The sequence below is a fragment of the Megascapheus bottae genome, chromosome 24 (assembly GCF_031878675.1).
Source record: "Megascapheus bottae isolate mThoBot1 chromosome 24, mThoBot2.hap1, whole genome shotgun sequence".
In the NCBI taxonomy this organism is placed as follows: domain Eukaryota; kingdom Metazoa; phylum Chordata; class Mammalia; order Rodentia; family Geomyidae; genus Megascapheus; species Megascapheus bottae.
This window is the reverse complement of record NC_143532.1, coordinates 27,688,360-27,712,785: the sequence shown is the minus strand read 5'-3', so window position 1 is coordinate 27,712,785 and position 24,426 is coordinate 27,688,360. Positions and strand designations below refer to the sequence as shown.

Below are 24,426 nucleotides of genomic sequence, written 5' to 3'. Positions count from 1 at the left end.
GGACTAGATATATTGTTCCTAGAGGTTTGAGTGTCACCCTGGGAGGAGAATGTTCCTGTTGATTGGCCCATGTGTAATTATTGAAATGATGTCTTTAGTAAAAAAAAAAAAAAGGATCAGAGTTATAAACCTGATGATCCTACACATCTGTTATAACCCCATTTGTACTGAGGTAAATAGTCAAAGATTTGACTAGGCTAAAAGAAAAAAAAGGGGGGAATGAAGAGCGTAGAAAATATCTATATATTTTCTATAAACCTATGATTAGCCATTTGTATTTTTATGCTTGTACAAGGTCGGACTTGTGAGGGCCAGCGAACTAGGCACAAGCCTGTTAGCCTGTCCGCGCCTGGCCCCTTGTCGGGTTTTCTCCACTGATCACATATTGGGTTTGTCCCTTCACCCATTAGCCAATCAGTTCAAAGCATGACAGCTCAGTAAACCTACCAATGACTAGTCACGACCCTCCTCCCGTTTTGTATTGCGCCAATCATTTAATGAAATCGCAGTGTCAGTGTTTACTGGGACCTGCCCCCTACCAAAGAATGTATTAAAGGTGCTGTAATTTTGTGCTTGTGGCCTCTGATCTGCACTCGACTATCAGTGCGCAGAGACTGTGCTCGAGCTCGTCAATAAACGACTCATTGCAATTTGCATTGATCTTCAATCTCTGGTGATCCTTCCGGGGAGCTTCAAGTTTCTGGGCATTACAATGGAGATTGAACTTTGGGCTTGGGCACTGTCCTTGGTTATTTTTGCTCAAGGCTAGTGCTCTGCCACTTGAGGCACAACACCACTTCCAGCTTTTTCTGTGTATGTGGTACCAAGGAATTGAACCCAGGGCTTTGTGCATGCAAGGTGAACACTCTACCGCTAGGCTGCACTCCCAGCCCTGGACTTGGGGGTAGACATATAGGGCCTAACAGGAAGCAAAAATAAAAAGTGGGTTATGGTCTCCTGGGGGCCCAGGGCAATGTTCTTGGCCAGGCCCCCAATGGAATGCCCTCCTGGGGCTATTATCCCCTGGGGACCAAGGTTAGCATGACCTGCCTGAAGACAAGCATGTGAGCATGCACCTGGTGCTTTGCTTGACCTTAGGGAATAAGACAGGATTCAATCCTTCAGCTAGGATTACAGACACGAGCCGCCTCACCTGGCTCTGCTTTCAATTCTTGTTTACTGTTCAGAAATTTGCTGGATCATAGGTAATTATGTGCTTATTGTAATTTATTTTCATTAATCATTACTTTAAAAGTATTGTCCCGTGTGTGTGTGTGTGTATGTACGCTCACACGCGCACATGCATAAGCAAGCCAGCCTTGAGACTTGAACTGAGGGCCTGGGTGCTGTCCTTTAGTTTCTTTTGGGATGTGTGTGTGTGTGTGTGTGTGTGTGTGTGTGTGTGCCAGTCCTAGGGCATAAATTCAGGGCCTCAGCTTTTATCCTCAAAGCTAGTGCTCTATCTCGTGAGAGGAGCCTGAGTTTCACTTTTGGCTTTTTGGTAGTTAATTGGAGATAAGAGCCTCATGGACTTTCCTGCCTGAGCTGGCTTCAAACCATCTCAGCCTCTTGAGAAGCTAGTTTTACAGATATGAGCCACCAGTGCCCAGCTTCCCTTAGCTTCTTTTTGTTCAAGGTTGGAGTACAAGTGGAGCCACAACTCCACTTCTAGCTTTTTGGTAGAGATAAGAGTATCATGAGCTTTCCTGAATGGCTGGCTTCAAAGCCAGGATCCTCAGATCTCAGCTTCTGAGTAACTGTTTATAGCATGAGTCAGCAGCACCCAGCTTTCTCTTTTTTTTTTTCTTTTTGCGCATCACAGGGCTTGAATTCAAGGCCTAAGCACTGTCCTTGGGCTTTGTCAAGGCTAGAGTTCTACCACTTGAGCCACAGCACCACTTCTGGCTTTTTCTATGTATGTGGTACCAAGGAATTGAACCGGGATCTTCATGCATACTAGGCAACCACTAGTCCAAACTTCTAGCCCCAGTTTTAAGATTTTAATTACCTTGATTCATGAATGTGGTGTGTTCTTGTCCTGTGGCAGGATAGAAATGAAACCAGAATGATGAATCAGAAGCCTAAATTAAAAGATTCCTGGAATGTCAGAACCAAAAAGTCTGGGGCAATGCTGTAGAAGCTGTGTTTATGTAAATCACTCAGGTGATCCTTGAACAGCACCAGACTTATTAGCCTAGATTGTGAGCCGAGGCGTTTGGTCACTGAGAGCACTTAGTTGATATGAGTGCATGGTTCCCTGAGTGCTCTGGAAAACAGGGATTAAGAGCTACCTTTCAAAGAGATACCCAAGCACCCAGCTCAGGCATGATTTTCCATTCTAGTAGGATAACTGTCCTTGCAGCCACAGCACTCCTGGACTCTTCTTGAAGACCCTCTCCCTTCCTCTAATAATCATGTGATTACCTATGGCCCTTACTGTCTCCAAGACTGAAGGGTCTGCTCTTTTGGGGTCTGTCCTTGGCTTGTATTGCCCATTTCCTGCTTTCCTGCAAGCATCTTAAGACATGGACTTCTTCATTTATTCAACAAGGGCTGGAGATACTGGGACATTAGAAGAACCTGTCTACTTTATATCACATACACCGCTAGCCAAGGTTGAACCTTGACTCCATAGTTCACATAAAAGTTCCTGCATGTTCTTTTCCTCTGCATCATACCTTTCATACAGCAGAATTGAACATGTAAATCTTATCACTTCTCTACTTTAAGTCTTCCAGAGGCTTCTTATTATTCCCGGGATGAAAACCAAAATTTCTCCTTGATATTTCCTTAAACACTTATTTATTTGGGTTTAAACTTTCAAACTTTTCCCCTCCAGTTCTTTGTAAGATTTATTAAGATTTTGTTGTGTCCTATAGTAGCTATAAAGTGGTCTAGAACACAATTTATTACTTCTATTTACCTATATTTTGGTACCCAGCATCCAAATTCCTTCTATCTCTTCTTCTATATAAATACATGTATGTGTATTTATTTAGTCTGACATGGGGCTTGAACTTGGGACCTAGGCACTGTTCCTGAGCACTTTTGCTCAAGGCTAGTGCTCTACCACTTCTTGTTTTCTGGAGGTTAGTTGGAGATAGTCTCCTAGACTATCCTTCCTGGGATGGCCTTGAATCCAGATACTCAGAGCTCAGCCTCCTGAGTAGCTAGGATCACAGGTGTGAGCTACCAGCTTGTGTGTATGTGTGTATGTGTATGCATATGCATGCATTGTATGCTGGTCTTGGGACTTGAACTCAGTGTCTGGATTCTGTCCCTGATTTTATTTTGCTCAAAGCTAGAACTCTATCCCTTGACCCACAGCTCCACTTTGGCTTTTAGTGGTTAACTGGAGATAAGAGTGTCATATACTTTCCTGCCTGTGCTGGCTTTGAGCTACAATCTTCAGATCTCAGCCTCCTGAGTAGCTATTATAGACTTGAGCCATAGCTGTTGCTTATATTTTTGCTTTAAAGTAATTGCTTATTTTGATATCTTGATGTATCTTACCTATGGTTTTCTTCTAGTAGTTTCTGAGTTTCAGGGCTTATATTTAGGCAACATCAAAATTCTTACATTTACTACCTGACCTGCCTATCTTAGCTGTTCCTGTCTCTGAGCCCTTTCGCAGCCCTGTCCTCCCTCATTGCCTCACAGTCACCCTAGCCTTCTTGGACCTCCAGGGAATTTTCTTTATTGAGCTGGTCTCTAACCTGGGAAATTACACTGAACTGGAGTACTGGGTGCAAAATGGATATTTTGCAAGAGGAAGTGCAAGGAAGCTGATAAGCAGAGAAAGAAAAACCTGCGATTCAAGCCTGACAAAGCCTCTGAAAAAGAGAGGGTCAGCCAGATTCTCACACTACTGTATTGCTCAGTGATTGTGAGTGTCGCTAGTTGCATATGACTGTGGGCTCATATCCCCTTGTCTACCAATACGGCTGCCTTTTAACAGCCTTGGGAAGCTCACAAGCCAGTTTACCTGGGAAAGCTTAGCTAAATTCTCTGATCTTTTATCAAATGCCATCCTTTTTCTTCCTAGTAGTTACTATAGTTTGTGTTCACAATAATCTGGTTGATATCAGTTTTGCTAAGTAACTACCTGTTCTATTCGAGCAAGGTCGGTCTGTTTGACTTATTGACATCCAAGAATTTAGCCCAGTGTCCGGTAGGTGTCCGACCTTACTGGACAGAACTTTCCTAACTGTGTAGGTAGGAATATCCAAACTCATCTGATCATTTCAATCAGGTTTTGTCTTTAACATTTAGGATTCAGTTTCTAGCCCCCATCTGACCTACAGAGCAAAATAAAAGCAAAGTTCATGATGTTACCACCACCCATTGAAATGACCATCCAGAAACTTTAAAGCCTTAGTACATTGCAACAGGCAGTTCAAATTTCCACACTCAGGAAGTTACACAAGCCTGGTACTGGGGGAAGGGTGCTATGGTACTGGATTAGGAATCACAATTCCTATTCCATAATTTTACACTTAGGTGTGCTAACTGCTTACCTTCTCTGAGCCTATGTAAAGAAAAGATAATACTGCCTGCTCTTTTGAGCAAGAAAGGCTTTGCAAATTGTAGAGAGTGAATAACAGAAGCTACAAGAACACTTCTTTTCCTTGTTGTTTTGGTATGAGGATTAACTTGGGGCCTCAAGAATACTAGACAGTCTCTCTCCCACTGAAATCACACTCTTAGCCCCTGAATCTTCCCCCCTCCCCTGACTTTCTCTTTTCTTTTCTTTCCCTCCCCTTTCTTTTCCTTTATTGTGCTGGTACTGAAGCTTGAACTCTCCTTTGGTTTTTCCTGCTCAAGGCTGAAACTTGAGCTGTACATACTTCCACTTTTGGCTTTTGGATGGTTAATTGGAGGTTAAGAATATGTGCAGGCAGAGTGCTGGTGGTTCATGCCTATAACTCTAGTTATACATGAGGCTGAGACTGTAAAATCACAGTTTAAAGACAACCCAAGCAGGAAAGTTCATGAGACTCTTATCTTCAAGTAATCACCAAAAAGCTGAAAGTGAAGTTGTTATTCAAGTCACAGAGTGCTAGCCTTGATCAAAAGAAGTTCTGGGGAGCATCTAGGCCCTGAGTTCAAGCCCAGGGCCAGCACACACACCCCTTCAGGGTGGTTTTGAACTGGGATCTTCAGATCTTAGCCTCCAGAGTAGCTGGGGTTATAGGCATGAACCAACCACTAGCAGCTGGCCCCTAAAACCTTATTATGTAATCACTGAAACAAATTGTCAAAGGACATGTTAGGGACACTGTTTTTTACAATGATGATGTGGGAATCCACACAAGTAGTCTATGTGCTGCTTGCTGTTTTTCCTGTTTGTGTAAATGGAACTTGTATTCATTTTTTGAAGGTCCTTGGCAGCTTCTGTGTCCCTAATGAGCCAAGGCAGACAGTGCACTCTGAAGTTAAAAACAAAACAAAACAAGGGAATGCATTTAGATTATATATAGATCAGAGTGAGTTATGGAGGTAGACAATGTATTTGTATGTCTTCTCAAGTGACCAGAGTGGGTAATAACATGATACAGAAGGCATTTGGAACTTAGATTTGATAAACTCATTGTGGGAGACTCTTGAAGCTGGAGACTGAATGCCAGTTCACTGAGACAAAGGGTGAGAAGCAGACCCTGAAGTCACAGATGCTGCGGGTGGCTTCAAACTAATTCTCAGATCTCAGTCTCCTGAGTAACTGTGGTTATAGGTATGAGACATCAGCTTAGCTCTAAACTACTTTTGTAAGAGTACTAAAATGAGATCAGTCAGAGATGTCTCTGGTTTTTTGTCTTCTCTATCCTGTTTTCCCCTTTCTTAGTAATAAATTTATTTAATCAAAGTATAGAGAATTATTTTGACAAGGATGAACAAGAGTTGCTCATAACATTACCATACACTCCTTAACTTTTTTTTTTGGTCAGTTGTAGGGCTTGAACTTTAGGCCCGGGTGCTGTCTCTGAGCTTCTTTGTGCTCAAGCCTAGCACTCTACCACTTGAGCTGCCGCACCACTTCCATTTTTTTTTTCTTCCAGTGGTTAATTGGAGATAAGAGGGACTTTTATGTCAGGGATTTTTTTGACCAGGGTGGCTTTGAACCTTGATCTCACCCTCCTGAGCAGCTAGAATTACAGGTGTGAGCCACTGTAGTCCAGCACAATCCTTGAATTTTACAAAACTATCTCCTTAACTTTCTACACGGATGTGAGTAGGTGTTGTTATCCTTATTTTACATATAGGCAAAGTAGATGACAAGGGCTAAGTGACATGCTTACAATGAGATAAATAGTAAGCTTAAACTTAGGGCCCAGAAACTGCCTCTCAGCTATTTTATTCAGGGTTAGTACTCTACCTCTTGAACCACACATTTCTGGCTTTTTACTGGTTAATGGAGATAAGAATCTCATGGACTTTCCTGCCCAGGCTGGCTTCAAAACATGATTGTCAGATCTCTGCTTCCTGAGTTAGGATTACAGACATGAGTCACTGGTTCTTTTTTTTTTTTTTTTTTTGCTTGTTTTAGGGATTTTGTTTTGTCATTTGTGGGGCTTGAACTATGTATGGGTCTTGGCACTGTTCAGCTCAAAGTTACCACTCTACCACTTGAGCCACAGAACCATTTCCGGTTTTCTGGTGGTTAATTGGGAGATGAGTCTCTTGGACATTTGTGGCTGGGCTGCCTTTGAATGGTGATTTTCAGATCTTAGCTTCCTGAATAGCTAGGATTACAGGCATGAACCATTGGTTTCCCGATATGCTTTTTTTTTTTTTTTGCCAATCTGGGGCTTGAACTCAAGGTCCAGGCACTGTCCTTGGTCTTTCTCAAGGCTAGCGCTCTACCACTAGAGCCACAGCGCCACAGTACCACTTCTGGCTTTTTTTCTGTGTATGTCATACCTGTAGTAACCTCTCATGATTAGTTTTCTAATTCCATTTTTGTTTTTTTTGCAAAAAATGCTTAAACTGCATGTGGTATTTTCCTGGTGAACAGAACCACCTGTTTGTGGTACTGTCCTTTAAAAGCTCAGCCCCACAGAAGGTCGGGCAGCTCTCTGTCAGCCAAAGGTGGAGAGTAGCCGTTACACTGCTATTAAACTGACTCCTAGCTCCGTTCACTGAATCTTGATGACTCTATTGCTGGGGGGCTCCGGGATCCCCAAAAGGCTGGGATATTACAGTGCTGAAGAATTAAACCCAGGGCTTCGTGCATACTTGGCAAGTACCCAACCACTATGCCACACTCCTGGAAGGCTTCTTTTTTTCTTTTTTGGCCAGTTATAGGGCTTGAACTCAGGGCATGAACTCTGTCCTTGGGCTTTCTCAAGGCTAGAGCTTTGCCACTTGTGCCTCAGCACCACTTTCTTTCTTTTTTTTTTTTTTTTTTTTTTTTTGCCAGTTCTGGGCTTGAGCTCAGGGCCTGAGCACTGTCCTTGGACTTTCTCAAGGCTAGAGCTCTACCACTTGAGCCTCAGCACCACTTCCGGCTTTTTTCTATGTATGTGGTACCGAGGAATCGAACCCGGGTCTTCATGCATGCTAGGCAAGCACTTTAACCACTAGGCCAAACTCCCCGGCCTCAGCACCACTTTCTATGTATGTGGTACCGAGGAATCAAACCCAGGGCTTTGTGCATGCTAGGCAAGCTCCTGGCCAAACGCCAGGTCCCAGGCTTGTTTTTCATTTCTTTTTTTTTTTTTGTGGTGGTGCTGGAGTTGAACCTTTAGTCTGGCAAGCTTTCTACTACTTAGTTACACCCTAGACCTTGTCTGCAAACTATTAAAACTAAAATTCCCTGCCACCTTTTTCCTTACAATGCTGGGTTTATGAAATATCTTCTGCCCTTCACAAGCCTACTGTGAATGCATGCATTTGCTGGAGTCTGGAAGCTCTGTTTGTTTGTTTGTTTGTTTGTTTTTTGTGGAGGAGTCTTGGGGCTTGAACGCTGAGCCTCTGCGCTGTCCCTGAGCTCTGCAGCTCAAGGCTTCCACCCTACCCCCACAGACCCACTTCCCAATTTTCTAGAGCTTAATTGGAGATAAAGAATCTCATGTTCTTTAGTGGCCAAGCTGGCTTTGAACCTTGATCCTCATATCTCAGCCTCCTGAGTAGCGAGGAATACAGGGGTGAGCCACCACGCCTGGCTCTGTGTTCTCTTTGTACCTAAAAATTCTTAGAGTCAAATAATTTTCATGATAGAAAAGGACAGTAGAGGCCATTCAAGTTACCACTTTGTTTTACAGATGAAGAGTGTGAGGCAGAGAGAAGGGAAGTGACTCCACCCCATTTGTTTTGGTATCGTAATGAGATCCAGGTGCTCTCTGTCTGCTCTTTTGCTATCTCCATGGACCTGGCATCTTCTGTTCTACTGTAGCTGCACTACTTAGTTTTGCTCACACTTGTTTTGCATAAGCCAGGGAATTTACTGTCTGGAGATCCCTTCGCCAGTAACAACAGTCCTCAACCCTTCAACCAGTACTTACCAAGGGCCTACTATGTGCCAGGAATGCAATGTACAAGGAAAAAAAAAACACTGGCCTTGCTCTTCTGGAGCTGACAGAAGTGGGAGTGTTGATGGTAACAGGGCAGCCAACTAGAAGCCAGTGAACCATGTGTAAACAAGGAAGGAAATTAAATAGGAGTAATCAAGATGGGTGAGGGTTTCCGACAGTGGTCGGGAAAAGCCGTAGCCATTTGGTATGTGGTCATTCTTACAGCCCTTGAGGGTTTCTGCTGACAGGGATCTGACGCTGAGAAAGGGGTCGGGTGACACAATCAACCCCCAAACGCCTAACTTCCTACCAGATGCCAATGAGCAGCCAGTGGCACGCGTGTGGCCTGGATGATGAAACTCTGGGTGAGGACTGCACTATCTAGCAGCCTCTGTACTGCAGGTGTTGGAGGGTGAGAGCGGAGGGAGGCGGGAGGGAAGTCCAAGGAGAAGCTGCAAAGAGCTCTAAATTCACCAAAGCAGCAGACAGGACAGCTCCTACCAACTCCTGCATACCCTCCAAGGATTCTCCATCCTCTCCATGGGGACAAAGAGCCCCGAGCAGCGGGAAGACGACCGCTCCCGCCTCCTGCCCGGCCCCCGTCAGGGGCAGCGTCAGACGTTGTGGGATTTGTAGTTTGTTAGCTCTCCGCAGCGGCTGTGGGGGAGAGCCAAAAGGACTACAAGACCCAGAAGGTAGCGCGCCGGCAGGGGGTGGAGTCTCGAGAGGTGGGTGTGCGAGCACCGAGGGCCGGGCGGTGCAGGCTTGGCGCAGGGATGCGGTTGCGGGCGCCGCCGGATCCTGGGAGCAGTTCAGTCGCGCGACTTAGCCCGGCGCGGTGAGGGGCGGCCAGGCGGCGACAGGCACGTTGCATGCACACTCTGGATGCAGCCTTTGCAAGCCCCGCTGTGCAACCCTTCGGTGCTGCGGTGGTGCGGCGGAGGGTGCCAGTCACTGGGAGCTGGATAAGCAGCGGCTGAGCGACGCTGGCTTTGCTGAATGAAAAGAGCCCTTTGGCGAGGCTTGGGTCGGGGGAGGGGAGGGGCGTCCGTCCTGTGCTGTGCGGGACGTGTTTGGTCTTTCTGTTTGTGCCAAGGTTTCCTACGGCCGGCTCGCGATGCAGCGGACCGTGGCGCTGGTCCGGCGGGGCTACCGCCCCCGGATCCCTGGCCCTTGGGGCCGTAGGCAGAGCAGCGCGGCCGCCGAGGCCTCGGCGGTGCTCAAGGTGCGGTCGGAGCGCAGCCCCCGCGAGCGCATCCTCACGCTGGAGTCCATGAACCCGCAGGTAAAGGCAGTGGAGTACGCCGTGCGCGGACCCATCGTGCTCAAGGCCGGCGAGATCGAGCTGGAGCTGCAGCGGGTGAGCGCTGGCGTGGAGGCCCGGGAATGGATAGGGGGAGGTGATGGGGGAGGAGGGCGGATAGCAGCTTCTGTGTGGTCCCCCTGCCAGACTGTCCCCGATCTGTGGCCAGCTCCTTCATTCTGCCAAGCTTGACTCAAACCACAGGACGCTGTCCTTCCATTCCTCCACTCACTAGTGCCCATCACCTGGCACAAAGTCAGGCCTCTAAATGGTTCACTTGTTGAATTGTATTCAGTTATTGAGCGGCCTGTGCTGCCAGGAACTGCATGTTCCTTATGTGTATCACCCTTGTGGAACTAAGATCCCCTGGAGGAAGAAAAGCAAGAGGTATGGTTTAAGTGATAGAATGCCTTTCTACCCATATGGTAGAGTTCCAGTTAGTGAGTGCTTTAATAAAAAAATAACTTACTAAATAAAGAAACCTGGAGGATAGACTGGGAGAAGCCCTGCTGAGTAAGGGGGAAGGAGGGAGGCTGTGGAGTTTGTTCCTGAAGATTTGTCTGCCAGGAGGCCTGTTGGTTCTTTGCTTTTTATGATTCCCTGAAGAGTGGGGTGTAGAGGAGGGTGGGGCAGAATTCCTTTTATGTTCCTCCAGAGCCTGGACTAACCAGCTAATTATCTGAGAGAACAGCCACAAGATTGGGGAATCAATCAGTTGGAGAAGCCTTTTGGATCTTATTTAGTGATCCTGGATCTTTGTCTTGGTGGCTGGCTGGAATCTTGGTTTGGGCCAACACTGCCAGGAGTGATTTCTGCCTCCCTACTAGGGTGACAGGAATAGGTACAAGACATTCACTTGTGGGATATTGAGTTTATTGGGGCTTGAACTCAGAGCCTGGAGCTCTTGCTTGGCAAGAGTACTATGTTACCACTTGAGCCATGCCTCCGCTTGAACATTTTGCCTGTTCATTGGAGATGGAGTCTTTATTTTGAACTGAGATTCTCCAGGTCAGTCTCCTGAGAAGGTAGAATTAAAAGTATAAGCAACCAAGACCTGGCACTTCTGTTTGCTTTAGAGATTAAGTAGCTTAGATTGGCCCAGAGTGCCCTATGTGTGCCCAGACTAGTCTTGAATTTGCAATCCTCCCACTTCAGCCTCTGAACTCTGGGACCACAGGCTTACAGGCATGTACTACCAGGGCCTGCTAGGATACAGAGCTCTAACCAGGGTAGAATTCAGAAGGCAGAGTCAAAAAGGGTTATCTAAAAAAGGAAACACACCTAAGATCTATAAGAGCCAATGAAATAGTTACACAGATGCTAGCTTAAGATAGCTGACCCAGAATGTGAGTGGAGGGACAGGTTGCATGATTTTGCTACCAGAGAAACACCAGATCCCTATGTTTCCAGGGCAGAGTGGTCATATACATAGTGTCCCTGAGTACATTTAAGGAAGTCCCAAGGGGACAATGACACTTGTCCCCCATTCTCAGTGCTGTGAGACTAATGAGATTGTGGCTTGCTGTGTCCTCGTTGGGACACACAGTTCTGCTGACTCAAAAGGGTGGGAGCTGGACAAGTCAGAGTCCAGTGTCTGCAGCTGACTCCTAGAAGGGCTAAGTTTAAAGCTTGGCTAAGAGAAAGCCAGGAACTTTTCTGTTCCTGCTTGGCTCAGAGGTGGGCCAAGGAAAGAAAGCATGTCTTTCTCTTGCCTTCACTTGGGCCTGTATTGGAGCATGTACCTCATGCTCTTGCTAGGCTTCTTTGTCAAGCTTGGTGCTCTACCATTGGAGCCACATCCCCACTTTTGAATGTTTGGTAGTTGGAACTAAGAGGCTCATGTACTTTTCTACCTGTGCTGGTGTCCATCCTCAGATCTCAGCCCCCTGAGAAACTAGAATTACAGGCATGAGCCACCAGCACTGGCAGAAATCTTAAGTCTCTGTGGGCTTTGCTCCTGACCCTTCTCTTGAGACAACAGTCTCCTGGCTAAAACAAAGCTGGGATTAAAATTTTTGTTCCTGATTTATCATGTCATGGCTGATTTCTCTGGCTCCAGAGCTGGGAGGGGTTGCAGGAATTATATCTACCTTTTGCAAAGCAGCTACTTCCTTGTTGGCTCCATAAAGTGTGAAGATGATGAAGGCGCTGTCTTTGCTTTTAGGGAGTTGACTGCCCTATTGTTCCCTCAGTCTCCCCGAATCCCTTAGGATTGATGGGATTTTTCAGCAGGCATTGAAAAGGTGAGAACTTTCCAAGTGGAAGTAGTCCTGTGAACAAAGACAAGACCTTAGGAAGTTCTAGGGATTTGGAAAAGGGGATTAATGTTGGAAGTAGACTTAATGGGACAAAGAGATATGGAAAGTATATGAGATGGAAGAATAGGTAGACCAGATCAGGACTTCATGGTGTGCTTTGATTGGGTCATCAGGAAGGGTTTCCAGCAAGGATATGGCTTAGGGGCTGTCATGAGTTTCTCGGCCATCATTTCTTGTTTTGTTTCATGTAGGTAATGGGGGATGAACTCAGGGTCTTGGAATCTTGCTTGGCTTTTTTGCTCAAGGCAGTTGAGCTACATATCCACCTCTGGCTTTTTGTTAGTTATTGAAGATAAGTCTGTGAAGTGGACTTTTTATTTTTTGTCAGTCATGGGGCTTGAACTCAGGGCCTGGGTGTTGTTGTTATACAGGAATTCATTTGTGAGATACAGAGAGATTGAATTGGGAGTCTTTGTTAGAAAGCAGACAACTGCAGGTCTCAAAGACCTGAAGTTTTAAATGCAGTTAGGACAAAGCTTTTTTTTTTTTTTTTGCCAGTCCTGGGGCTTGACCTCAGGGCCTGGGAAAGGTCCCTGGGACTTGAACTCTGGGCCTGGGTGTTGTCCCTGAGCTGCTTTTGCTTAAGGCTAGCACTCTATCACTTGAGCCACAGTGTCACTTTTTTTCTTTTTATATGGTCCTGAGGAATTGAATTGAGGGCTCATGCATGTTAGGCAAGTACTCTGTCACTAAGCCATATTCCCAGCCCAGGACAAAACTATAAAGACAGAAACCATATAACCACAGTAAGAATTTAAACCTAACAAAAGTGATATGCATAGAGCAAACTAGATGAGGATACTTAATCATAACAAAAGTGTTATACAAGGATTGGAATGTAGCTTTGTGGTAGAATACTTGCCTAGCATGCGTGAAACCCTGGGTTCAGTTCCTCAGTACCACATAAACAGAAAATAAAAAAGCTGAAAGTGGCAGTGTTACTCAAGTGGTAGAGTGCTAGCCTTGAGTGAGATTGCCAAGGGATAGTGCCAAGGTCCTGAATTCAGGCCACATGACTGACCCCCCCACCCCCCCCACCCCCCCACACCAAAAAAAAAAAGTTATATGTAGCAAAGCAAGCTGTTCAGGGGAACTATCAGGGCCAATCAGGACCCAATTATCTAGAATAAGTTTTCCTAGAACTTAACATCTGCAATCCAAAGTATGTCCTCTGTCACATGTAGAGTTCTCAGAAAGTCCCCATCTTCTATTAACTTAAAGTGCCAAGATGGAATACAGTATTTGTATTTCACTGTCTCTGAGCTTTTTTGTTTGTTTTTTTGCTCAAAGCTATCACTCTACCACTTTGAGTCATAGCTTTACTTCCTACTTTTTTGGTGGTTAATTGGAGATAAAATGGGCTTTTTTCCCCAGGCAACTTTGAACTTTTACCCTTCAGATCAGTCTCCTGAGTAGCTAGGTATTAGGAAAATGAATAGGTTGGACGTGATGGTCAACTGGCTAGGACTCTTTATTGCCAGGGAAGGGCACAGAACTGGATTTTGGAGTGGGCTTATATAGGCTTAACAAGGAAGCAGAAAATAAAAAAGGGCTATGGTCTCTTGGAGGCCTAGGGCAGTGTCCTTGGCCTGGCTCACAATGGAATGCTGTGCCTGGGATGCTGTGGTCACCTGGGGGCCAAGGGCTACGCCCATGTAGATTAAAATAACCATGGGGACAGGCATATGGCCAAGCTTGTTCCTTTGTACCTGGTGTCTTGCTTGACCTGAAGGAATCAGGCAGCAATCAGTCCTTCAATAGGTGTGAGCCACTGGCACAGGGCTTGTGAGTGACTTTTTTCTTGGGCTGGCTTTGAATTGAATTGCTGTCCTCAGATCACAGCCTCCTTAGTAGGTAGAATCACAGGCGTGAGCCACCAGCACCTGGCCATCCTGATTTTTAAAATGTTGTTATTACTATAAAGGTGATGTACTGAGGGGTTACAGTTACATAAATTGGGTGAAAATTACTTTTTTTTTTTTTTCCAGTTTGAGGGACTGAACTCAGGGCTTAAGCACTGTCCTTGGTCTTTTTCCTCAAGTTTAGTGCTCTGCCACTTGAGCTACAGTACCACTCCTGGCTTTTCTATGTATGTGATACCAGGGAATCAAACCCTGTCTTCGTGCATACTAGGCACGCACTCTACCACTAAGCCAAACTCCGGGCCCAAGTACATTTCTTTTTGACAATGACACCCCTTCCCCCCTTAGTCTCTCTCCCAGTTGTTCCCTCCCATCCCTACCTACAAGTTGTATAGTTCATTTTCAAGATAGTCTAGTGAGTACCACGGCTATATCCTTTGACTTTTAAGACAAATGTACTATATCCCTTAGAACTTTTAACCCCCACCAAGCCAGGTGCAGTGGCTCATGCCTGTAATCATAGTTACTCAGGAGGCTGAGATCTGAGGATCAAGGTTCAAAGCCAGCCCCGGCACAAAATGACCTGAGACTTATCTCCCATTAACCTCTAGAAAACAGGCAAGTGGGGCTTGGCTCAAGGGTAGGAGCGTTAGCCTTAGGCTGAAGAGCTCAGGGACAATGCATACGGATAGGGTGGTAGCCTTGAGCTGAAGAGCTCAGGGACAGCGCCCAGGTCGAGTTTAAGCCCCATGACCCACAAAAAAAAAAAAAAAAAAAAAAGAACTTTTAACTCCCCATAGTACTCCCCTTGCCCCCGAGTTCTTTGTCTACCTACATTCTTTTGTGCCTGCATTCAAGCTTGTACCTCCCTGTTCACTTAATTGAGCCACTAGAAATATAGCCCTAACCTTGCCAGTAAAGACTCCCTTAATCTTGTCATTCTCAGAAGATTGCCCCTCTTTGCCAGCTCAAACAATGCCCCTTCTGAGAAAGCTATATTTTAAAGCAATTTCCTTTTATTATTATTATTTTTATCTCTTGCCTGGCTTTGCACAGCTTTGGTGTTTCTGTTTTGATGAGTAGTGATCTGAGTTGGGCGTTATAAGGGTATGATTTGGTAAAATTGGATGGACTAGAATTCATAAGTAGGGTGATGAGGTAAATTCCATATGTAGTTTGGCTGGCCCAGGATTCTCTGCCCTAAGCTTTACAGTTTTCTGAAAGTATTGTGGGACCCTTATGTTGCCATATGGAATTATTTCAGCAGGCGTTCCGCAAGCAGTTTAGCTGACATGTGGTTCTGGTGTTTGACAGGAAGGACAGAATCCTCATCCTTTTTGCTCCTGTGACAGATGAGCCTGAAGGAAGAGAGGAAGAGGAGGCTAAGGAGTGTGAGGGGGCACATTCTCCTCCAGCCCAAGCTGTTTGTCCTTAGGGAGTCCTGTTTCCTCTGACAGCAACTCAAGGGGGTGGGTGGGTGGGGGGAACCTGTCTTAATTGCCTAGTTCCTAGTGTTTATTGGCAGCAGCATAAAAATAAGCTGCAATTAAAGGAGTTTTGAAAAAATCTGACAATTCTTAACCCACTTCCTTTTCCCTTGCTTTATTGGGGGTGGCACCTGGGGTTTGGCAAAGGTGAAGACAGGAATGGTGTTGCCTGTTCTAGGGTTATATATAAGCCATGTGTGGTGGTGAGCACCTGGGTCCCAGCTACTTGAGAGACTGAGGTAGGAGGATCACTTGAACCCATGAGTTAGAAATTAGCCTGGGCAAAATAGCAAAAAAGGCCCCTCCACAAAACAAAAATAAAAGTACACTTTGGGAAAAACACTAAGCACAGCTTGTGCATTGCATGTCAAACAGCTAAAACAGTGTATCCCATGTCAGTGTCCTTAGCTAAAAACTGAAGTTGGTATCCTTGCATGTGCCAAGCCCTGGTGGGTCATTTTCATAGAGATTAAATATGACTTTAAAATAAAGAAAATGGGATAACAAACTAGGAAAACTTGTTAGGAGAATGGAAAGAGAATAGGCTGGACTTGATTGTCAACAAGCTAGGATTGTTTATTACCAGGAACGGGCACCAACCTTCCTGGGGGTTTGGAGGTTGTGTGAGGGACAGGATTTTAGGGTGGATTTATATAGGCCTTGACAAGGAAGCAGGAAATAAAAAATGGTCTATGGTTTCTTTCAGGCCAAGAGTGGTGTCCTCGGCCAGGCCACCCCACCTGGGGTTAGGGGCTAGGAGGCCAAGGTTAGGATAACCTGCCTATGGATAGCACAGGAGCGCACACCTTGTGCTTTGCTTGACCCTTCCTTCAACGCCCCTCCTCCAGCCAAACTGCGAGAAGCTGAAGGAACCCCACTTTGAACTTCACACCTTTACCATTGCTGGCTATGCATCCAGCATACTGTCCAATACAATGGTAAATGGTTAGAAGTTCTTTCTGGGGCCGGGAGTATAGCCTAATGATAGAGTGCTCACCTCACATGCACAAAGCTGTGGGTTCCATTCCTCGGTACCACATACACAGAAAAAGCTGGAAGTGGCACTCTGGCTCAAGTAGCAGAGCGCTAGCCTTGAGCAAAAAGTGGCTAAGGACAGTGCCCAGGCCCTGAGTTCAAGCCCAACTGGCAAAAATTTTAAAAAGTTCTATCTGTTCAGGCATTCCTTAAATCCTTTTTTGCCTGAACCACATGGTGGTCTCCTTTCAGCAAACCTTACAACTGTGATGTAGGTTTTCAACAGGAAACCTCCACACTGACCCACCTGGGCTCAGTCACCTGGGGCTAGCATTTTGGATTTTGCCTTTGTAGTAACCTGTCAGGATGAGCTAATTCTGTTTTGTTTTTTGCTTTTTTTTTAACTACTTAAACTGCTTGACCCCTGCGTGTGGTGTTTTCCTGGGGAACAGGACCACTGTGTGTGGTGCTCTCCTTTGAAAGCTCAGCCCCATGGAAGGTCAGGGCTGCTCTCTATCAGCCCGAAGGTGGAGAGTAGCCGCTGCGCTGCTATTAAACTGACTCCTAGCACCGTTCACCAAGTGCTGGTTGTAGGTAACTATTGCTGGAGGGTTCGGGGGTCCCCAAAATGCCTGTGATATTACTCTTTCTAGCACTCTGGGCCTCAGACTCATAGAAAACTTGGTCTCTGTCAAACTATGTTCGTTTCTTCAATAGCTGCCTTACAAAGAAATACTAATGCTTTGAATAACTAGGAGCCAATTACAATTATTACTGGTCTTTGTTCTCAGGCCTGTAGTCCCAGCTGTTTAGGAGGCTAAAGCAGGAGGATCAGCCCAGGAGTTCTAGACCTGCTTGAGCTGTGCTGGACCCCTGATTAGCCTGTTTTGAGGCTCCCTTCCCCCCACCACTCAGTACTAGGTCTTGAACTCAAAAGCTTGTACTTGCTAGGCAGATACTTTAGTACTGAGCCACACCCCCAGTTCTTTCCTCTTCCTCCTTTCTTATCCTCTCTGGACCGAGGACATGCTGCAGGGCTTGCTTTTTCCTGTGTGGGCCTCAGCCTTGCTTCACAAAAGATCTGATTTGTAGATCTTTACTTCTGCCTAACAAATTTTGGCCTTTACGGTTGTCACCCAGATCCCATTTTCAGGGGGCCTACACCCATCCATCCCTCACTACTTTAGGACTTAGGAAACTTGTCCCTTGAGCTCTCACCTAATCTGTTATAGGCATGTATACAGACACACAGATTTTTCATATTCTCTCAGAGCTAGATGATGTGCTTCACCTGTTTCCTTCTCTGGCAGGGATATGGGTTCAGACTGGATTTTGTTTCAGCCTCTTTGTGGAGCTGTCTGTAGGACTTCCTGTCTGCTCCAATCCCACTCATTGGCTATTTGGAATCAGGGGTTGGGCCTTTCACACAATATTTCTGGGGCCAATCAGACCTCCTTCCTACCCCCTGCTAACCACTTTCTTTTCTTATCAGGGCATGGGTCATCAGTAGATACTTGTTTTGGTTTCTTTTCCTTTTTTTTTTTCCCCTTATTTGGGAGTATTGTTGAAGGAATGGGAAGTTCTTTGGGGAGTAAACATCATACCCACGTGTCTTGTGAAATGACAAGAGCCATTCCTATACAAAGAAACTTTTGTTCTTATTTCTCCTAGGTTTACTGATACATAAAGATTGCACATATTTAATTTGGGTGCTGGGGGCTCATGCTTGTAAGCCTAGCTACTCAGGCTAAGCCACCTGAGATACGAGGATTGCAGTTTCAAGCCGACTTGGGCAGGAGAAAGACTTATCTACAACAAACTAACAAAAAAGCTAGCCCTGGAGCTTGAACTCAAAGTCTGGGCTAGCACTCTACCTCTTGAGTCACAGTACTACTTCTGGCTTTTTCTGCTTATGTGATACTAAGTAATCCAAACCAGGGCTTCATGCATGCTAAGGCAAGCACCCTACCACTAAGCTACATTCCCCAGCCCTTGATTATTTTTGAGACAGTCATGCTTCTCACTTAGATCCAAGCCATGGATCTTCTACTTTAGGCTTCCCATTGTTGCTTGAACCACAGGCTTATGCCTCCGTGTCCAGCTTCCTTCTACTGTGATGAAATCTTATAGACTTTTTTCTGTCCCATCTGATCTGCAGCTGTGACCTTACCAATCTCAGCCTCTCATATAGCTTTGGAAGATAGGTGCATACCACTGCACCTAGCTATGGGTTGAGAGGGGCAGCGTTTCTTGAACTTTTCTTCCTGGCCTGACTGTGATCAACTTAGTCTTAGCTTCCCAAGTAGCTAGGATTATAACCATGAGCCACTGGCATCTGGCTGGAGTCTCTTTTTCTGTCATAACCCATGGGGCTTCTCAGCTGACCCTCACTAAGCCAAAAATGGTGAAGAGGGAGCCTTCCCTGGGCTCCTTCAGAGCCATACTGGAAAACAGTTCAGGGTGGGATGTGTACAGATAGATGCATTGGGCAAGTAGATTCTAGCATGGTCTAAGAGCATGCTATAAGGATGCTATGTGCTTTTCAGACTTTCTGACCTGGCTTTAGGGGCCTGGGTTAGGCTGGGGGAAATTTCACCATTGGGTATACCTACCAGGCCTACAGGAATCACCAGGAGCAGGAGTCTTCCCAGGGCTACTTGGTATTTCCCATCTCATGTAGAATCTTGTTTGCTTGGATGTAGGTGTCTGTCCAGAACAGTCTCCTCCGAGTTGGTTGCTTTTGGCTGGGAAGGCTGATTGTCTTGCCCATTGAAGGGAGCCAATTTCCTGCCCCCAGCTCATCCATCACAGTAGTTGCCTAGGGCCTGTAGACTCTGAGACCCAAGAAAGGAGTCTGGGTTGACAGGCTCTGAATTTAACTTGCATAGCAGTGCCAAGGGGTGGGGAGACAGGAAAAGAACATCCAGGGCTTTGTTTCAGGTATTATTCTCTTCCTGTATTGGGTTGGCCTAGGACCTAAGCCCAAGAGTATACAACAGCTGTGTGTTGGTCCTGGCCCTCACAGATGTGACACATTTATTCCTTTTTGAAAAAGGGGTGCGGGGTGTGTGTGGGGGTCTCTACATAAATGACCTGTGTTCAGCTAGCAATGGGCCTATAGCTTGGGGTGATTTAGACTAATAAAGGGCCCTATAGCAGGGGCTCAGGCTAGTGCCACCAGCTGTGTTGTGACTTGAATAATCTCCCTGCCAGCCCTAGGTTCCCATACCTACAGTCTGAGTCTCTCCAGGGTGCCTCAGCCCCCTAGCCTAGCCTGGTGTGTAGTGTGTGGTATTGGCTGCTGTTGATTTCCTAGGACTCTTTCTCCACACTGGCCAGCCCATAAGAGCTCAATAGAAGGGGATTTCAGGGCTTTATCCTACTCACAAGATATATAACTTTCAAAGCCTTGGACCCTATGTATGAAGATCCAAGGCTATTTGTGGGCTGCTTTCCTTAGCCCACTGTGCCTCATTTAGGAGTGACAAACTAGAGTAAGAAAAACTTGTTTTGTAGTTGCTTTTGTCTCTCAGACCCACTGGTTTTTACTTAAAGTGTATGTTACTAATTTTTAAGCAGCAGTATTAAAAGTTACTTTTTATTCATGCATTGTGTAAAAGAAATAATGACAATATCAAGCTCCTGTGGCTCATCGATCATTCCAGCTGTGAGGGAGGATCATGAGGATTATGATTGCAGACCAGACCAACCGTCCCCCTATCCCCCAAAAAAGAGTTTGTGAGAACCTCAGCTCAACAGAAATAGCTGGTCTGGTGGTATAAGCCTGTCATCCTAACTACAGCAGGAAATGTAAATAGCTTATAGTATAGTCCAGGCCAGCCTATGCAAAAAGTGAGACTTTATCTCAAAAAACCTCAATAGCTTTCTGGCATTGAGGTCATGCCTGTTGTAATCCTAGCTACTTAGGAAACAGAAGTGTGGACCACAGAGCAAAGTCAGTCCAAGCAGCAAAGTCCATGAGACTCATTTTCAATCAGCCACCAAAAAAGGCTGTGGCTCAAGTGATAGAGCGCTAACTAGCCTTCAACAAAAATGTGAGGGGCAATACCCAGGCCCTGAGTTCAACCCCATGACCAGCATACACATAGAGTTGCAAGCAAGCAAGCAAGCAAGCAAATAAACCAGAGCAGAGCTGGATGCCCAGCTACTCCCCTGAGCCTGAGAATCATGGTTAAAAGCCAGCCTATGTAGAAAAGTCCAATAAACTCTGTCCCCCTCCCTCCCCCAAAATGAAGCTGAGCCAAGGTGTAGTTCAAGTGATAAAAAGTGCTAGCCATGAATGGAAAGCAAAAAGGACCCTGAGTTCAAGCCAATGTCCAGAGTTCAAACCCAGTACCACAAACACAAGTATCAAAATCATAGATTTGTGTCTTTAAATTTTGTACTTAGGGTATCCTAAGTGAAAAGTGGTCAGCTGAGTGTTAGTGGCTCAGCCCTATAATCCTAACTACTCAGGAGGCTGAGATCTAAGAATCATGGTTTAAAGCCAGCCAGAGCAGAAAAATCAGAGTCCATTTCTAATTAACCAGAAAAATGCAGGATTGGAGGCAGGACACCAGTCAGGAGCTGAACCTGAGCTCGAGACCCTGAGTTCAAGCCCTTGCACTGGCCAAACAAAAAGAAAAAAGGTCAGTTCTTTTCACCAGGGCTACCCCTTGGCACTGCCATCTCTGCCCTGTATAAGGCCCTTATTTCTCTTTTATATCTTTAGCTCAGATTATCCTTTCAGCCACCCTGGGAGGTCCTATAACCTGTTAGCTCAGTTTCTCTAGGAGCTAATTTTAGATTTATCATTTAGCTGTGTGGGTTTCCCATGCGTCCATGATTCTATAGCCCTCTGTCAGCCTCATTTTTGCCTCTTCAGCAGCTGGGGTGTCTTTCATTCATCTCCTGGGGGCATCCATGGATCTCTAAGCAAATCACTAGGAGTCTTTTCTGGGCAAAACACATTGCTCAGGCAGCAATTTTGTTCTTCATTCTCATCTCTGATGCTTTTTATAAAAATGGCCTCTGTTCTTCAAAGTCAAGATTGCAAGAGAATAACACTTGACAGTTCCTGGTAGATGCATATTACCTGGATTGTAGAGAAAACTCAATTCATCAAGTTATTTACTTAAGCTGCTGCAGTGGAGCTGTGTTGGGGCAGGGGGTAGGATAGGGAGTGTAAGGTCTTTGTTGACTCGGCTGCCTGCCCCGCCTTTTTTAAAATCACATTTAGCCCACAGTCTTTTTTTTTTTTTTTCCCCTAGTACTGGCAAAAAGTTTGAACTTAAGTCCTCCCATTTGCTAGGCATAGACCCTTTAAGCCACATCTCCATCCCTTTTGCTTTTAGTCTTGTTTTCCAGACAGGATTTCAATTGACCACCCCAACCCCATACTTCCTAAGCAACTGGGCATCAGTGGCTCATGCCTAGAAGCCTAGCTACTCAGGAAATGGAGAGGTGTGGATCACAGTGTAAAGCCAGTCCAAGCAGGGAAGTTCATGAGATTCTTTTTCAATTAGCCACCAAAAGGCTATGGCACCACTACGCCCTACCCTGCAGAGCCTTTTTTTTTTTTTTAAGCTGTTCTGTTAGAGGACAAGTGGTGGGCTTGCAGCTGTCTCAAGGCACATAAGCTATCCAGCTTTTCAGAAAAGTGGTAGGCCATGGAGCATAGTGGTTAAGATAATCTTGGGTTTAAATCATACTTGTATTTTATCAATTACATAATGTTTGCTTAGCCTTTTTCAGCCTCCATTTCCTTTTCTGTAGAATGTGATAAATACTACTTCATCCTGAGTATTTGTGATGGCTAAAGGGGACCACGCATATCCCAGACTTGACAGTTGGCAAGGCTTCAAATAGGCCTGCATATTAATATCTTGGAGGAACACGACTTAGCCTCAGGAATCTGGGCTGTGAGAACCTTTTTATAACCAACTGTTGCCTTCTTTCTGCTTAGGGTATAAAAAAACCATTCACTGAAGTCATCCGTGCTAATATTGGAGATGCCCACGCTATGGGCCAGCAGCCTATCACTTTTCTTCGACAGGTGAGCCAGCCCTTGGGAACAGAGGTTGCTGGGAAGGACTGGCATAGGATGCGGGCTCAGCCTCTGCCTCCTTGTTTACCCATGCTCTTGAGGATGTAGGGGGCACCAGAATCTCTCAGGGAGGTGTCATTGAAGGACCAGCCCCCCTCACTGGTCTTTGATGTCCTCTCCCTTAGACCCACCGAAAGACTCATTCCATAGTGCAAGATCCTGGCTTTGTTAGAGAGGATGTTGGTTAGGTAGTCAGGAGCTAGGCAGAAAACCGCATCCCAATGGGCTGAAAGGTGGTATGAAAGTGGAAACCCCCCTCCAGAGAAGACCCCCAGGTTTTCATGTTGGTTGTGTTGCTTACAAGAGGTGGTTTTAGGCAAGCCAAACTCCCCAGAGGACTGCTGTGGAGGACTGAGGCCACTCCAGCCGGCAGGAACGTTAGGCTGTGACCCCGCTGTCACATGCTGCTCCCCGGGCTGCCTCACTCCAGGCCAGCTCACTCCTAAGGGCCCTAAGAGGAAGAAGCTGGTTTCGGTGCTTCTGTTTGAACACCACAAGAATGCTGCATGGGCTGAAACTGTGGTTTGGTGAACTGCAGAGAAGGAAAGCAGGCGGAGAGACCACCACCACAGGCTCAAAGCTGCTGAAAGCTTAGAAAGCTTTTACTGGGCCTGTTTTACACAGAAATATAGTCCTGTGTATGGTTAAGGTTCACAAGCTAGGACAGCCAATGGAGTTCAGGGCAGAGCACTCCATTCCCCTACTACTTGTGTCTCCCACTGTAGAGGTAACCCAAAGATGGAATGCTCTTGTCTCTCCCTTGGGGTGGGGGCTGGGGGGAGGGAGACAGAAGGCCCAAAGGGGCTGGGAGACCACATTCCCACAGCCTATAAACCTGAGGGAGTTGACTCAGCACCCAAAGTTGATAGTGGTCTAAAGAATGTCCTATGTCCTCTACTGCTGACCTTCAAAGCATACCAGCTGCCATGGATAGCCGAGTCCCCACCATGGGAAATGGAACAGACCAAACAGAAGGGGAAAGAACAAACAGTGGCTGTGCCAGACAGAGGGAGGGGCTAATACAGCCTCTCAGAAGAACGTCTATGTGTGCATGCGCCTGGGGTTCTGGCACCAAAACAAAGCTTCGTCTCTGTCTGTCAAACCCTGCTTTAAATCCAGCTCTACCCAAGGTCCTAGTAAACGTTGACTTTCCTGTAGAGTGCTGCCACTTGCAGCCTCCAAGTGTCTCCTATCGTGGTCATAAGTGTTGCAGAGGGCAAACCACACTGTTGTTCGTTGTGCAGAGAGAGAAAGACTGGAAAGTCACCTGGCTGGTGTCAGAGCTGTGAGCCAAGAACCCCACCCTCTTTAGGTGCACCTGGCTCAGCTGCCAGCGGAGACTTGCCCGATGAGCTGGGCTTTGCTGGCACCTTTGTACACGTGTCCTTGCTTAATCCTAATTTATGAGCTTATCCCAGAGATAAGAAAGATTTCCCAGGATTTAAGTGTGAGTAAGAGAAGAAGGGAGAGGAGGCTAGGCTGGGAGGGCCTCAGCCATGTTCCTGTCAGCTGGGTTTTGCTGTCACTAGTCCTGGCATCCCATCAGAAAGGCCCCTGGTTCTCAAGGCCTTAGATGTCTGAACTTACAATCCTTTATGGACAAGTTGGGCCCAACAGCTTTGTGGCACCCTGAATCTCTTTGCTTCCTCATATGGCAACTTATGCTTGGTCCCCAGGACCAAGGTCATTCATAATGACCTCTGGCTCTTGGCATTGTAATAACCTGGCAAGCTTAGCTGCCATATTGTTTGGTTTTTGCTTAACCTGCTCGACCACCTATGTGTGGTTGCGACCACCTGTGTGTGGTTCCATCCTTGTTGACTGTGGACATCCTAAGGTGACATACGATGACCACCTGCATGTAG

The 24,426-nt window shown here is 46.1% G+C and overlaps 1 protein-coding gene across 1 annotated transcript in view; it reads left to right on the top strand.

The window, feature by feature from the left end:
* The first annotated feature begins 9,275 nt into the window (after positions 1-9,275).
* Positions 9,276-24,426, top strand: part of Gpt2 (glutamic--pyruvic transaminase 2) — a 38,571-nt gene continuing 23,420 nt past the window's right edge. The window contains exons 1-3 of the mRNA XM_090357687.1: positions 9,276-9,373; positions 9,607-9,870; positions 22,421-22,510. Coding sequence (XP_090213813.1) covers positions 9,628-9,870; positions 22,421-22,510 — 333 coding nt within the window. The 5' untranslated portion in view covers positions 9,276-9,373; positions 9,607-9,627. The remainder of the gene's footprint in view (positions 9,374-9,606; positions 9,871-22,420; positions 22,511-24,426) is intronic.